Genomic DNA, 17843 nt, shown 5'->3' with positions numbered 1-17843 from the left:
AACCATGTACAATGGGAGAATGAAAATACATAACAGAGCATCCAACTAAAAACACACGTTGAACAACAATAAATAGTTTAAGATTGAGATTGAGGAGGTTCAATTAAATTGAAGACTGGGAGATTAGGAAGGGCAACAGGGTCATATGAGTTCTGACCATCCCCTTCAGTAACATACCCATGCTATTTAAACCATTTAATTTGAGGGGCAGAAGCAGAGGAGGCGTAAGGCATGTTTATCATTTTTGGCCATAATGGGTGGAGAAGAATTCTTCTACTTCTGAGCTATCACAGCTGTAATTGCTATCATAATGTGTCCTAAGACATATCTATCACAGGGTATATGTGTAAAAGTGCCAATTTGGGGTCCGGAGCAATAAATACTCCCAATACAGTCGATATTAAGCTAAATACCTCCTCCATAGTGGTTGAATGATTGGGCAATGCATAATATCACCAATCTGAGTACACCATCGCCAACAAAATTTCAACTTAGTAGGCCATATTTTATGTAACCTAGTGGGAGCAAGATACACTCGATTCAGCGGATTCTGTATGGTTCATACACTTTGACATACGATGAGAGGTGAGGTACACTCTCTCCCATTGTTTTGAGGAGATGGTCATATGGAGGTCTGTTTCCCAGTGTAACTGCAAGGAGGTTTTTAAGTGACAGGATGTTGGTACTGATGCCAGAACGTTATTTCTCCTCTACTACTACCCCTAGTTAATCTAGCCAACAACTGGGTAGGGGATGCACGTATGTCTGAGTTTTTTGTATGATTGGTAATTAATTTATTTGTTAACTTTTTATCATCCTAAGCAAAAGTTCATCCAACTTCCAAGACATATTGATTATCCATATTATCATCATATTGACAATATATCTCCATTATAGCCTAAAATGTTCCTATAGAGCCTAATATGCTCTCATATAACCTCCAATGCCCTTTGTTGTTTATGGGGGCATATGGCGCTTTCAGATGACATATGAAGCTAAATGATACAGTATACTTATCAGTTACTTACCCATGTGAACAAACATGCCAGGTAATGGTTTAGCACCCAGCAATATCTGTGTGCATTTCTCTTCTTGCTACTCGCACTTGTCTCTACCTAATTGAAAGCCCCTCTGCTTCATATGTGTTCCGATAAACTACAACTGAAATACTGTTTGTGATGGAGCGGAATGCAGTGTGAGTGGAGGGATAACATTTTAGTTGTATGTGCACATAACCAAAAGTACAATCAGGTGGGTGAATTCCAGGTGTAAAATAGCCACACAATTTCTTGTAAAGATATATTAGAGCCATTCACAGTATCCATTATTATTATTCCTCTATAAAGCTAGGCAGCTGCTACAATATTGCCTGTACAATCTAATGCAAATATGGAAGAAGGTTCTGAACATGAAAGCTTAGGGACCCCAAAAGAGACAATTCACAATAGAATGTGTTGCATATCCGACAATCACGGGGCCCCAAAAATAAATTATGGGACCTCCTTTGGGCTTCTTGCCAACAGGAAACAAACTTTTGTTTAGATCAGTGTTCTTAACCTTTTCCAGCCATAATGCGCCTCTTTTTAATTACTTTACTGTTATCTAACAAATAAATTATTAATTATAGAGGACTTAAAACTGACTAATAATTTGTTTACTAGTCAGGTTTGGAATTGTGAGCTATATTTTGGTTCCTTGCCCATCTTAATAACCCCTAATCTAGAGGGAACAGAGCACAGACAAAAAAACAGCTCTAGTTGATAAGAGGTAAATGCACAAATGATCACAGTCCAAAATCCACATTTAATACAGTGCAGATACACCTGAACATATATTTGCGTGTGTAAATCTGAAATAAATAATAAATGATTTCTTTGAATGGTCTTTATGTGCAATGTTACCTTGTTGCTTAATAAATTGTGTCTGGGCATATCCACATTTGTCATTGCATGAGTTAAATAACAAGTCAACAAAGATTTCTATGAATTTGAAAAGAGGAGGAAAGAAGGTGTAACTATGTAAACCATAAACCATGACATGTTCTCTTTGGATACATGTGATTTCAGAGCTCTCTCCCGAGCAGTTGTTAAGCATTAACTCTAGCAAGTAACTAAGCCGTGAGTAAGAGAGTGAGGCAGAGCACTGCATTTCTTTAGAAATCTGCTGGTATGGAGCTGCTCCTTCAGCAGCTTTTTATTGTGCTGGGACTTCTTTTCTGTCTGCGACTCGCACTTAAATGTTTGGGATTTTCAAAGTACCTGTTTCCACGTCTTTGGGGTGTATTGCCACCATCTTTCTTTCAATCACTCGGAAAATGGGCAGGTAATATTTTTTTTATACATTATCTTTTCTTTTTTCCACACTTCAGAAATAATCACATGGCTCTTTAAGCTGTAAGAAATATTTTTCTATTTTTGGTTCATTACTTACATTATACTTATTACTATTATTAATATTCATCACTCTCGCACACACTGTACCGTTTTATCTGTGTATTTTTTGTTTAATTAGTAGGTCTGGTCTTTTTATTATTTTGTTTTTCATGTATTATGTAATGTGTTATGGATCTGCTGTCTGTTTATTGTGAACTACTGTATATGTCATGTATATTGTGTATGACTATTTATGTCGTGTACGGCGCTGCAAGACTTTTGTGGCTCCTTACAAATAAAAAAATAATAATATTTCCTATTTTGTATACAATTTTATGATTTTTTTCTTTCTATCTATCTATCTATCTATCATATGGTGTGTGTATATGTATCTTCATTTCCTAAAGAACATCGTGCACAGCCCATTTTTTAACCAAATACTTTACTTTGATTAAAAAAAATTCTAAATACTTGAGAAAATAGGAAACCTATTGTGACATATATTACATTTTTATATATTTTATATATTATCTAACACCAATTAAAGATGAAAGTGTTTGACATATTGCATTCTTTAAATTCTTAGTGTAGAATATTTGTGTTATATTTAGTATAAGTCCAGGGAGATTCAGAGATAATCCTCTTTAGCATGAAAGGAATTTGTTATGTTTAAGAGGTATGATAAATATTTGTGGGTAGTCAAAACTTTAGAAGTAAAAACTAATGACAAGTATTTGTTTGCTAATTGTAATGTACTGGGAAAGGAAATAATCAGTCACTAAAATGGAAGCTATTCAGTGCAGTTTATTCACGCCTGTATAAGCGCTATAGCAATTAGCATATCTTCTCTGGAGTAACAGTTATACTAACATATGAATTAAATAGAGGACAACAATTGTCAGGTTAACTGTAGAAGATGTCGATTTTTATGGGGAAATGTTCTCCTTTCTTTTCTATGGTCTTTACTTTCCCTTTCTTTTCTGTAAAGCTATATATGATATAGTTGCTTACAGTTTGTAAACATAATCAAATACTTTTTATATATTTGCATAGTTTTAAAGAGAGAGGTTACCACAAATATCTCATACAAGAAGCTAATACTGAAATTAGAAGTATAGACCGAAAACCTCTCCATCATTATGCACCACGTGTTGGATCAATAGAGTTTGTTGGTTCATTACTGAATAGTGTGAAGAGTAAAGAATATGAAAGTTTACGTGACCATTGGCATATCCTACTAACAAATCATGTTTTGGGATTGTCCCTCTGAATTCAACTGATCTTGTTTATAAAGAAATCCAGATCATTGCAATATATTTTAGTCCTCAGTTATCTATAAGCAGAGATTAAAGGTCAGGTATTGGCTTTCCAGTAGCAAAAACACCTCTACAGTATAAATGTAATCAATGTAATATTTGCAAGCACACCAACACAATAAATGAGACATACACTTACACTACTTGACTTTTAATAAGAAGTGTCATCTGAATTGTCTTCTAGAGTGTACTTGCAGGATATACACAATATATATATATATATATATATATATATATATATATATATCTTGTGAAAAGCATGCATACAGGTAGCTCCTCACACAGGTTTCTGCTAAAGCACTTTGACGTTTATTTATTTGTCAGGATGGATGAACAATCTTGGCAGTGTCTTCAGCAATCAAACGAAACATTCACAGAAATAAACAGTCCCATAGCCCTAAACTCTATCACAGTTAGGTCCCTAACTGGTCACTGGCCACTTTTTGACAGCAGTTTGCCAGACACAGCTCAAATCCAGCTTTTTAAGCTTCCTGTCAGGCATTGCTCTGGCTGACTCCTTAATTGATTAGACCAGGTGCTCCACCTTGTCGTGTGTGTAAACATAGGCAGCTCATTTAACATTGCGGCAGGTGAAAGGTATGTTAATTATGCTGTGCACTATATGTATTGAGTATGTTTGCCAGACTCACATGATGTCCCTGAGGAAAGTGTTATACTGAAACATTGGAATGGAATAAATACACCCTTTTGATACAAATTATGATTTGTCTTAACTCCTTGAGTGCCACCTCACTTGGAATATTATATATATATATATGTGAAGCGCCATCTCAACTTGAGCATTCACTTGCATATTAGGAGTATTAAAAAATAGTTAATGATCATTCAATTCTCAGACTTTCTTTCCCAGATATTTCTCCACTTTTTATAACACTGATCTAAAACAAGTATGTCATACACAGACATAGAACATGTAGCATTTGGAGATTTGGCAACGGTGAAAATGTCAACACTTATACTGTCCACGCCAAAATGGTGACAGTGTAACTGTCGACATACTCATTCTGTCGACATTTTTAATATGGTGACATTGTAGTAATGTCAACAGTCGCTATGTCAACATTCAAAGGGCAATGCCAGCGGCAATTTTTTTTGCCACCTGGGATTCATTTTATTAGCTGTATTTTTATGGACAACCACGGACTTTTGGAATTAATTTTATTATATAAGATTGGAATCATTGCAGATAAAGAACCTGTTGGTTGGTGAGTATTACTGTTCTTTTTATTTATTTTAAATAAATTGATTTGTTAAACAAGGTGTGCGGTTTAATTACATTTTGTGTTGGTGCCAGGGCATGCTGGCACTTGTGGTTTGTAGTACTACAAGCATCAGCATACCCAACTATTAATAGCAGCCTAGGCTTGGTGGAACTTCTAGTGCACCATCCCAAAATAGTGTTTTTTACTTTAAAAATATATTTAATTACCCCATACCTCCCATCCATTGGTGTGGAAAGAGCCCTAGTTCTTTCAGAATGGGGCTTGGAAGGGGACCCCTAGGGGTCTGCTTTTTTTTTTAGGACCCAATCTCTCTAGGGAATCCAGTAATGTGCCAGCACCATCTATCCACTTTTGATCTTGCAGCTATATTATATGGAGTTTCAGCCTTTTAGTCGCATTACTTAATTGTTACTTTTATTAGGACTACTGTGAGAAGGACGACTTAATTTGGATTTTTAAAGGGGAAGACAATATATGTTTAGATTTAATTTCATTTGAATTTTGTATTTGTGTTTGTATGTAATTACATTTTATATGGAATTTTCAGATTTTTTTATTAACTGTCAAGACAAAATTCTCTTGTGTATAAGACATTTTGTTACATTATTATATTGTGTATAAATGGGGTAATTATTTTTGAGCTGGATGTACATTCTGAAGCACCCTACTGAATATATGCTTGTAAGTACGCTTTTGTTATTTAGGTTACACGTTTTTTCCACCTCTTCATGAGCCCCATAATATCTTTGGGAGAATGCTTATTTTAATGGATATTTTGCCTAAATATGAAATAAGAAATTAAGATCCTTCCTTATTTGTGATATAAGCTGAGGGAAGTTGGCAGAGTATAAATCATTGTATATGTTAGTAATATATGTTCACAGATATTTTAGATTGTTGCCACTTAAATTTATTATTGTTTTGGAGTTTGATCGGAGATGTGGTAAAATCTTCCATATTGATCCAATTAATCAAGATTAAACTATAGGCTTCCAGAAATTTAAGTAATTTAGGGAAGTATGTATGTAGGGAGGTCAGGGTGATATACATTATCTTCACAAAGGAAGAATTTGTATTTCTGTGATCTGACTATCAACCCTTTGACATTTGGGCAGTTATTAATCTTGGCAGCAAGCTGTGCGATGATCAGGGCAACTCTTAAAGATGACAGCTGGCATATCGTCTGAATATTTCCAACGATAATTGGATTTTGATACATGAGTACATTGTTATTTCTATTTTCATTTCATGTATGTACTCATGTATCAAAATCCAATTATCGTTGGAAATATTCATTCCCCTTTTTTTCTGGAATTGTTTATTTATGCCAATTAAATTCACTGTTTTTACCATTCTGCACTATTTCATGTTAACTATCTAATTCTACAAATAGTTTATATTATAGATATGTTCTAGGCAATTTGAGCGCATTAATTTATTATACATTGCAAGTTAATAGTTTCCCTCTGGCCATAGAATCCTCAAAGTCTTTTCATGCACTCAATGGTAGTAATAGTCTGGTGAGTTTCTGAGAGTTAGCTGTGTGGATAAGATTCAGACGTGTATTATGACCCCCTAAGCATGAGAAGAGGAAAGAAAATGTGTGTACATGGGGCACTCCATGACTGGTAGCTCTCAGTTATATAAAAAATGCATTAATGCTTTATTGGTATACATTAAAATCATTATCAGCTATTTATATAGTGCTTCTAATTCCACAGCACTGTACAGAGAACTCACTGACATCAGTCCCTGCCCCATTGGAGCTTATTGTCTAAATTCCCTAACATACATACACACATACAGACAGACAGAGAGGGAGAGACTAGGGTCATTTTGAAAACAACCAATTAACCTACTAGTATGTTTTAGGAATGTGGGAGGAAACCGGAGCACCTGGAGGAATCCCACGCAAACACGGGGAGAACATACAAACTCACAGATACACACAGATAAGGCCATGGTTGGGAATCAAACTCTTGACCCCAGTGCTGGGAGGCAAAAATGCTAGCCACTAAGCCACCGTGCTGCCCAATGAAATCTAAAATCTAAAAATTGCTGTTTGGTCATCTGCTATGTTGTTAGGTAGCAAAATATTAAAAAAGAAAAAATTTGAAAATTGGTGTCCATAAATTGTCTATAACAACTGCTAATATAGCAGCCAGTGGCTGCCAACCACGTCCCTACTCCCTTTGTATTCTGTAATGGATTAGTGACCCTCCTATACTGTTTGCTCGCAGAGTTTGTTTGAATAATATGACATATGTGGTGTTATAATACTTAATCATTCAATAAAAATGCTTTAACCCATGTGTGTGTCATTTGTTGTTTTATACACAATGAATTTATCCGAATAAAACATCCTAACTGGTTAATTAACTCTTGGTAATTGGCTATTAGCATATAACATTTAAATCATTTATTGAAAACAAGTTATCTCGCTATCATGAATTTCAGATGTCAATCTCAGATTTAATTGGTTAATATTTAATATTGCTGTAAATTCATGAAATAAGGTATCTTCACCATCCCAAAATACCAGAATGTTGTCTATGTATCTCAGCCGTACACTAATGTGGCTGGTGAATTTCTCATTTGTCTCATGAAAAAACCACCTGCCGCTCCCACCATCCCAAAAAGAGATTGGCATATGTTGGCGCACACAACGTGCCCATTGCCATTCCTCTAATTCGCCGGCAGAATTTGTTTTGAAATACAATATAATTTTTGTTAGGACAAATCTTAATAGTTTAATCAAGAAATCATTAAGGTCTGTTCTTCTTGCCATATTGAGAAAATAAGAAGCCACATTGACACCTTGTTCATGAGAGATGTTGGTGTATTCAACATCATATGACGCCAGCATTATTGTTAAACTGACATGATGTTGTTGATTTTAGCAAATACATCCAAGGTGTTTCTTACATAAGAATCCAGACTTGTAACATATTGGTAAAGATGGATATCAATATAATTGCTCACATTTTTCATCAGGCTGCCCATCACCGTTATGATAGGCCTCCCGGGTGGGTCAAGTTCATTCTTATGAATTTTGGGTAATGAGTGTGGCATACAGATGATTGGTATTTTAGGGTTAATGACACAAAGAGAATCTAGGTCAGTGTTCAATATAATTCCTGCGCTGAAGGCATTATCAATGAAATCATTATACGGGGATAGGAAGATGGCTGCTGGATTAAAAATCAGAAGCTTATAGCATTCTGTGTTATAAGCATCTGATTTGTATGTCAATAAAGCATTAATGCATTTTTTTATATCATTGAGAAATACCAGTCATGGAGTGCCCCATGTATACACATTTTCTTTCCTCTTCTCATTCTTAGTGAATCACATTAATGTGAGGTGGCACCCCCCCATGTACCAATTATAATTGATTGTTACTTCGGATTATTAAAGGTAATTTAGGGGTTTTTGACTTCACCCAGTGCAGTATACAACTTTCTTGCAAGTATTTCATGACCCCCTTGTCTGCCTGGAATAAAGCCCAATGTAGTTGGTTATTACTGGTATTATAGCTTCCAGGGCCTGTGAAGGGAAAAGGTTGATTTCTAGATTGTTGTTGAAATGATGAAACAAAATGTTACACAAGGATGTATTTAAAAGTCTTGTAGTAAGTCCTTGAAAAAAAATCTGGACCAAGGGTTGTCCAAGACTTCTGATCCTTTAACACTTGATTTACTTCTTCAGAGGACATTTGTTTGTTTAAACATGTTATCACGTTATCATATCATGTTATTTGAGATTACACTGGGATGAAAATTTGTGTGTTAGAGAATCTATGTTATATCAGATGGTGGTTGTGTTTTGGAGATCTTATAATATGATGAACAATAACTTGCAAATTCTTCACCAAACTTTTGAGGGTCTTATGCAAGGACATCATTTTTAGTAGACAAAATGTTTCCCCCAGAATATTTGGCCTTTAATTTGGCCTCCAGGAGTTTATCTGATTATACCTTTTCTTGAGACACATTTGTTTTAATCTTCTCAAGGTATTCTCTGTGATTTTGGCCGGAAGCACTTTAATTTCCCTTTTAAGGAGAGTAACCTGACGTATGTGTCTTTCTGAGGAAAGCCCTTGTGTTATACTTCCGGTGGTTGTCATTATAACAATGCTCTAAACGTCGACATGAAAGGGCCAAACATGATTCCTAAGGTTCCCACTTTTTCACTCAGATCTCTTATCTGGGTAAATCTTTGCTCTTTTATATGCACCTAATGAGGTGGCCTCTCCACTAACTTATGGGTCTCCCACAATGTTCTTTTTGAAATATCTGGAATTCTATTTAGTTAGAAGTAATCTGTTAATGTATGGGTTATTTTGTTTGTAGGAAAATTAGGAAGAAACTCATTGAGTCTTTAGTTGCTCTTTAGTGCTTGTGGGGATGTGTCCACGATATATGAAGGATCTTAACTGTTTTAACATTTTTATGGGCTGTTACATGGCTAAGTAAATCCTGGAGACTGGAGAGAAGTATGTGTAATCTTTGATGGTTGCTTCTTTAACTATCCATGAGTCTCTTCCATCTGGTCTTAGAGGCGAGTGTGTAAAGGATTTGTTCAACTTATGATCAAGATCCACATTAAAGTCATCCACAAGTATCACCTCCTGAGATCAACAATGGGTGAAAAAGGTGTGCTGGCACTCAATGGGTGCATATATATATATATATATATATATATATATATATATATATATATATATATATATTTATATATATATATATATATATATATATATATATATATATATATATATACTATTGTTTGATTGGTTGTCTAGTTTTTATCATTAGATATCTTTCTTGTAGGTCTATAATTACCGTAGAAATGTCAAATATGTAATATGAGTATAGACCAGCGGTTCCCAAACTGTGCGCCGCGGCAGGAAGAGAAGAAAACACAAACAAACAAAAAAAAACTTACCCATCATCCAGCGCCGGATCCTCCTCCTCACTGACTGCCGGGCGTGACGTCATCACGTCCGTCAGCCTCAGTGAGGAGCAGCAGCAGAGAGGACGTTAGGAAAGAAGGTAAGTAAAGGAGAGTGAAGGGGGGCACAGAGAGACACTGAAGGGGGACAGAGAGACACTGAAGGGGGACAGAGCGAGACACTGAAGGGGGACAGAGAGACACTGAAGGGGGACAGAGAGACACTGAAGGGGCTCAGAGACACTGAAGGGGGACAGAGACACTGAAGGGGGACAGAGAAAGAGAATGAAGGGGGACAGAGAGACACTGAAGGGAGACAGAGAGACACTGAAGGGGGGCACGGGGAAACACAGAAGAGGGGCACAGAGAGAGACACTGAAGGGGGACACAGAGACACTGAAGGGGCACAGAGAGACACTGAAGGGGGACATAGAGACACTGAAGGAGGGCACAGAGAGGCACTGAAGGAGGACACAGGGAGACACTGAAGGAGGGCACAGAGAGACACTGTAGGGGGACAGAGAGACACTGAAGGGGCACAGAGAGACACTGAAGGGGGACAGAGAGACACTGAAGGGGGGCACAGAGAGACACTGAAGGGGGACACAGAGAGACAAAGAAGGGGGCACAGAGAGAGTCACTGAAGGAGGACAGAGAGACACTGAAGGGGGGCACAGAGAGACACTGAAGGGGGGCACAGAGAGACACTGAAGGGGCACAGAGAGAGACACTGAAGGGGGGACAGAGAGACACTGAAGGGGGACAGAGAGACACTGAAGGGGGACAGAGAGATACACTGAAGGGGGGCAGAGAGAGACACTGAAGGGGGGCACAGAGAGACACTGAAGGGGGGCACAGAGAGACACTGAAGGGGGGCACAGAGAGAGACACTGAAGGGGGACACAGAGACACTGAAGGGGACAGAGAGAGACGCTTATGGGGGACAGAGAGATGCTGAAGGGACACAGAGACACTGAAGGGGGACAGAGAGAGACACTGAAGGGGGACAGAGAGACACTGAAGTGGCACAGAGAGACGCTGAAGAGGGACAGAGAGATGCTGAAGGGTCACAGAGAGACGCTGAAGGGGGACAGAGAGAGACACTGAAGGGGGACAGACAGAGACTGAAGGGGGACAGAGAGAAACACTGAAGGGGGACAGAGAGAGACACTGAAGAGGGACAGAGAGACACTGAAGGGGCACAGAGCGAGACTGAAGGGGGACAGAGAGAGACTGAAGGGGCACAGAGAGACACTGAAGGGGGACAGAGAGAGACTGAAGGGGCACAGAGAGAGACACTGAAGGAGGACAGAGAGACACCAAATCGGGACAGAGAGACACTGAAGGGGGACAGAGACACTGAAGGGGCACAGAGACTGAAGGGATCAGAGAGAGACACTGAAGGGGGACAGAGAGACTTTGAAGGGGGACAGAGAGACTTTGAAGGGGGACAGAGAGACACTGAAGGGGGACAGAGACACTGAAGGGGGACAGAGAGAGACACTGAAGGGGGACAGAGAGACACTGAAGGGGGACAGAGAGAGACACGCTGAAGGAGGGGGACAGAGAGACACGCCGAAGGAGGGGGACAGAGAGAGACACGCCGAAGGAGGGGGACAGAGAGACACGCTGAAGGAGGGGGACAGAGAGAGACGCTGAAGCAGGGCAGAGAGATGGCGAAGAAGGGGACACAGAGTGTGAGATGGCGAAGAAGGGGACAGAGTAATATGGTGAAGGGGCGCAGTGATATGATGAAGGGGCACAATGTGATGATGAAGGGGCCTAAATACATCTTACGTCATTTTGACCCAACTACTTAAAAACGGGACTACCCGGTAATTATTTTGGCTTAGGGGTGCCTTGGAAAAATTATGATGACCTTAAGGGTGCCTCGAACTGAGAAAGTTTGGGAACCACAGGTATAGACATAAAAGGAATTTTTTAGATTTGAGTTCAGGGTGATTAGCTTCCAGAAATGTGTTGCTTAAACACGCATTATTTCTGCTTTTAATCAGGATACAAACAGATTCAGACCTACACGAACACTCGTACGCCTGTCAGTTGGGTGTATAAATTGCAGTTGCCTGAGGGAGGGTGCCAATACACTGATGATGATGACACTCACCAGCACTAGCTAGCTGCTTCTGATTAGTTGATTACAGATTCACCTCTGAAGCTGATAAGTGCTTTCTTCATTGATTGTGCATAGCTTATTTCATTTTGTGATTGTAGTTTAGCCAGAACTTCATTTTATTTTTAATTCTCATATGAGGAGACTTGTACCTGATGTATACAAGAGTTTTTTTTTAACTTATATTCCAACCTAATAGCGAATGATTATTTCACTATCAAAACAAATGTTTAAAAAATTGGGTGTAATTGTATCTGATGTGTGTCTGACTTAAACTTGCCACAAAAGCTACAGCTATGGGGCTTCACACAGGTTGAATTCATCCAACATACTAATTTGTTATTCAAGCCAGCTCGTAACACATATGATATGCTTAAAGTGGATGACACGCCAAAATCATATCATGCTGTAGAGTCATGTCAGTCAACTTGATGAAGATGATTATGTGTGAGTATATATATATTATTTTAATTATTGAAAAAATAAATGATTAAAAAAAGTGTCTCTCCACCTCCCCCCAAAAAATGACTATGAGCACTAGTGCTCATATCCTAGGCTGATATCAGCAAAATTTGGGAACAAAAAGTGTGAGGTTCCATGAAAGCACTAGGCTATGACAAGCTGGGCTATTGTAACTATAGCAGAGAAACCTTTACTGTCAGATGGTGGAAAAGATGCACAATAATAAATAGATATAGGCCATTTCTCAGTCATTCTCGTTGCAGCTCCTAGTGGAGAAAGCTTTCAGTGATAAGGGTTTTCTATTTGTAACCGATGGATTGCCAAACATGGTAGAAGAGGACTACCTGATTTCTTCTGCTGGGGCACATTTTTTGCATGCCTGATTACTGTAGGCTACGGTTGGTTGTCACTATGGTATGGGCCCCCACACTTTGAGGTTCCCTGCTATATTGTCACCAGCCCTGCCTGTCATAGCCTAGTGCTGGTATTGGCATTTTCAGGGAACACTATGCTTTTTATCCCCCCGATTATGCCAATGCCAGTGTAGGCTATGAGAGCTGGTGCTAGTAGTACCTTGGGGGAAGGGGATGGGGTCCATGCTTTTTTAAAATGTATTTATTTTTAGCATACTAGAAAGGTCAGTGCTGATGATGATCATCATTAACATTGATCTTGCATCAGGTGCAAAGTAGCCACAATAGATATACCTCCTGACAGGTGTATCTATGGCTGCTTCCACCTTTACATTGAACGTAAGATACACAAAACACCCTTACTGTACTTTCCTTATGCTTGCCCATCATGTTAGACAAGTACATAACAAAAAATATAGAAATAGAATCCCTTTAAGTGTTGTATACTTCTGGTAGCCATACATACTTTTTCTCTTCGGGTGTCCAAGAAAGCATTTTGTTGTGAACACAAAACCATACCTCATATTTAGCCCGTTGAAATATTTTCTAATCTTCTGCTGATTTTAATTTAACATAAAACATATGAAAACATTGTTAATTTTTTATTGCACTTATAAAAACATGAACATATAGTGCTAAGTTGCCATAACTTTAAATAAATACATTAAATGAAGTTTTCATTTTCATGGTTAAAATGATGGCAGGAAAGTTTGGTTTGGTAAGGGATGAAGGGGAATATAGGTCAATACCCAACTTGTATATCGTCATACTTGCCAACATTTTCATTCTCTCCTCTGAGAGATCCCAGAGAGGAGACCCTGCGGCCGCGTGTGGGGGTAGTAATCATGCAAATCTCGTAATTAAGCCCTGCCGCCACAGATAAATGCCACTATTACCTGCTTTAGAGATGGGATAACTGAACTGCATACTGAGCTACCGGAAAGTATGAAAATCTTGTGGAAGGTCTTGATGAAAGTAGTGGAGTTCTGCAGAATAGGATCGTCTCACTCCCAAAGGGGTGAGGTCTATGCCAAGGCCTGTCCGGAGAGTAATGAAATAATAAAAGCCATCTTCGCCCTCTCAAAAGAGAAGCTTTCGGGAGTCCATTCAATTGGAATAGTGTTCTGTCTAAGAAACCCTCTGCACTTCTTAGAGACTCTGTCATACTTCTCAGGAGGTGGAATACGGAGATTCTTGGACATGGTGTGTGTCGAAGCCAAGAAAGATGTGAGGTGAGGAGGCAGCCAGAGACTTTTGTAAGGAGTCCAAACAGGAGACTACCTGTCACTCACCAGACTGTGAGTGCTTCTTCCCGTGTATTTAGGAACCGTGGCCGTCCACCATCCTGAGGGTCTGCGCATGCGCAGCCCTTTCAAACCTTCAGTACCTGTCCCTTTAGTTAATTGGCTGATCAGGCAACACTCCCTATTTAAAGCACCTGAGTTCCATTCCTCGTTGCCTGATCTTGGAGTCTCATTCCCCATGAGCCTCTGAAGGTGTTCCTGTGTTTCCTCGTGTATTCAGCGCTGCTGATTCCTGTGGTTTCCAGACCACTTCAACTCTCCTGTGGTTTCCAGACCACTTCAACTCTCCTGTGTTTCATTGTGACTGTTTAGCTGATTCCTATCCGCTGCCTCCGTGCACTACAGTCTTCAGACCACTTCAACTCTCCTGTGTTTCATCGTGACTGTTTAGCTGATTCCTATCCGCTGCCTCCGTGCACTACAGTCTTCAGACCACTTCAACTCTCCTGTGTTTCATCGTGACTGTTTAGCTGATTCCTATCCGCTGCCTCCGTGCACTACAGTCTTCAGACCACTTCAACCCTCCTGTGTTTCATCGTGACTGTGTTAGCTGATTCCTATCCGCTGCCTCCGTGCACTACAGTCTTCAGCTCACTTCAACTATCCTGTGTTTCATCGTGACTGTGTTAGCTGATTCCTATCCGCTGCCTCCGTGCACTACAGTCTTCAGCTCACTTCAACTCTCCTGTGTTTCATCGTGACTGTGTTAGCTGATTCCTATCCGCTGCCTCCGTGCACTACAGTCTTCAGCTCACTTCAACTATCCTGTGTTTCATCGTGACTGTGTTAGCTGATTCCTATCCGCTGCCTCCGTGCACTACAGTCTTCAGCTCACTTCAACTCTCCTGTGTTTCATCATGACTGTTTAGCTGATTCCTATCTGCTGCCTCAGTGCACTACAGTCTTCAGCTCACCTCAACTCTCCTGTGTTTCCTCGAGACTGCACCAGCTGATTCCTATCCGCTGCTCTCCGTGCTCAACAGTTCCAGCTCAGCTCTACTCTCCCGTGTTTCATCGTGACTGCACCTGCTGATTTCTATCCGCTACCTCCGTGTACCTGCAGAGTCCTGCTGGCTGCTACCCCTCAGTTCTACTCGTGTCTGCAGCAGCTGATCCGCTCTCCGTGCTTCTCAGTGTTCCTGCCGGTGTCTACTCGCCAGTCTGCATCGGATCTACGCCTCGCTGCTTTCATCTCGTCTAGACCATCGCTACTCTTCAGGGTTCTCCAGGAGTCCAGTTCTACATACTACTGCTTCCTGAGTATTTGTTGCTATCCCTGCTGGTCTACCTACCTGTGCGCTGCACCTACTTGATTACCGCTTCACCCTCCAGGGACTTCGCATCCTGCCGGCCGCCAGCCATTCAGGTATCTCTGCACTCCTGTCTGACAGCCTGCTCCTGAACCACGGTATGCATACTTCTCATTGACTGTGCTGGTGTATTGCATATCTTGCTGGACTGAGTTGTTCTCCTCTGGAGCTTACTATCCGCTGAGACTATTGCCATCATTGACTGTGTTATCTTTTGCCCGGATAGTTTCTGTGACTTTGTATTATTGCAGTGCTGTTCAGTTATTACTATATTGTGCATGTCATTGTGGATCAAGTTCAAGGTGCCCGTGTATCCTCTGTATTGCAGTCTCTCACCATGCTCCTCCTCACATATATATTCAGTGGTACAACTTGCTAGAGGCAGACCACTGATCCCTGTTTCCTGTGTCACCTGTTCCAGTGTCCTCTCACATAGCAGTGGTACAACTTGCTAACGCAGACCACTGACTCCCCGGATACCTCCACCTGGATTCCATTCCTTCACCTAGACAGCGGTACAACTTGCTAAACGCAGACCGCTGACTCTCATCACCTCCTCGTTGCTGTTGGACATTCCTCCTCACTATAGCAGTGGTACAACTTGCTACCGCAGACCACTGACTCCCCGGATACCTCCACCTGGATTCCATTCCTTCACCTAGACGCCGGTACAACTTGCTAAACGCAGACCGCTGACTCTCATCACCTCCTCGTTGCTGTTGGACATTCCTCCTCACTATAGCAGTGGTACAACTTGCTACCGCAGACCACTGACTACCCTCATGTGTCCTTTGTCCATTCAGTTCCTCGTGTATTACTACATATATATTACCAGTGCTGCTAGTCATAGACTTTCCCGAGCATCTCTATCATCTGCTGTCTCCTGTTCCGTGATCATCCCGCTACCAGAGTACCATATTACCATCTATACTGCTCTGGTAAGCTTATCACCTGGTGATCCCTGGGTAAAGACTCCTAGTGCCCGTGACAGTAAGATCAGGCCATGACAGACCCAGATACGGAACCTACAGCCAAAGAGATGCTGCAGCATCTGGTCACCCGTGTGGAGCAACAGGATGCTCGCCAACAGCTGTTACTTCAATGTTACCAGTCGTTAGCCTCCCAAGGAACATCTGGACAGACCGTTATAGCTAAGGTTGAAGCTCCTGTGCTTTCCTCCGTTTCCCCAGTGCCATCCCAGGTGTCTACGGCTTCCACGCTTCACCTGCCTACTCCGTCAAAATACGATGGAGACCCCAAAACTTGTAGGGGTTTTCTCAACCAATGCTCAGTTCATTTTGAGCTCCAACCTCAAATTTTTTTTTCTGGACAAGCTCTGGCTTGGGCCTCCCCTCTGTGGGAGAGAAACGATCTTGTATTACAAGATAGTGCCAAATTCATTTCTATGTTCCGAAGTGTGTTCGATGAACCAGGTCGTGTGACCTCCGCTGCTTCCAGCATTCTTCGTTTACGTCAGGGTTCTCGTACAGTAGGCCAGTACGTCATTCAATTTAGGATATTAGCCTCTGAACTTCAGTGGAACACTGAAGCATTAATTGCCGCCTGCTGGCAGGGCTCTCCGATAAAATTAAAGATGCACTGACTACCCAAGAGCTTCCTACGTCATTAGAAGATTTGATTTCTCTTTGCCATCGTGTAGACATGAGGTTTCGTGAAAGGGAATCTGAGAAAACAACTTCAGTTAAAGCACCTCTTCGCTCAACCCCTCAATTTCGTCCAGCTTCATCTCCGGTGATACCCATGGAGATAGGTCGCTCCAAATAAACTTTAGAGGAGAGGGACCGAAGAGTAAAAAATAGACTTTGTATCTATTGTGCTGATTCCACGCATATGCTCAATTCATGTCCCAGGAAATGCCGGGCTCTAACCAATACTGGGGAGATAAGGTTAGGGTTCCTGGAGTCCACTCCTTGTTCTACGAAATTAAAAGTCTGCGCTTTTGATGTTTCCGTTTCCTTTGCTACCAAATCCTTTAAGTCCCAAGCACTTATTGACTCTGGAGCTGCGGGAAACTTTATTTCTGAATCCCTCGTGAATCAATGGTCCCTACCAGTGATTACTTTAAAAACACCGATTACTGTGACTGCTATAGATGGATCACGTCTCATCAATGGTCTCATCACCCAGAGTACGTCTCCAGTAACGCTTCAGATTGGTGTGCTACACCATGAAGAGATTTCGTTTTTAATTCTTCCTGTAACTACAAGTCCGATTGTATTAGGCCTTCCATGGCTTCAACGTCACTCTCCCCAGATTGATTGGCACTCTTCTCAAGTTACGTCTTGGGGAGCTGAATGTCATCATCGTTGTCTCTCTC

The 17843-nt window shown here is 40.6% G+C and overlaps 1 protein-coding gene across 2 annotated transcripts in view; it reads left to right on the top strand.

Moving 5' to 3' along the window:
- The first annotated feature begins 2014 nt into the window (after positions 1-2014).
- HSD17B3 (hydroxysteroid 17-beta dehydrogenase 3) overlaps positions 2015-17843 on the top strand; it is a 71570-nt gene continuing 55741 nt past the window's right edge. For both annotated transcript variants that reach the window (XM_075191861.1, XM_075191854.1), the window contains exon 1: positions 2015-2322. In XM_075191861.1, coding sequence (XP_075047962.1) covers positions 2169-2322 — 154 coding nt within the window. In that variant the 5' untranslated portion in view covers positions 2015-2168. The remainder of the gene's footprint in view (positions 2323-17843) is intronic.

The sequence above is a fragment of the Mixophyes fleayi genome, chromosome 1, assembly GCF_038048845.1.
Source record: "Mixophyes fleayi isolate aMixFle1 chromosome 1, aMixFle1.hap1, whole genome shotgun sequence".
Taxonomy (NCBI): domain Eukaryota; kingdom Metazoa; phylum Chordata; class Amphibia; order Anura; family Limnodynastidae; genus Mixophyes; species Mixophyes fleayi.
Note: the sequence above shows the minus strand (reverse complement) of the source record. Positions and strands in the feature narration are given on the sequence as shown.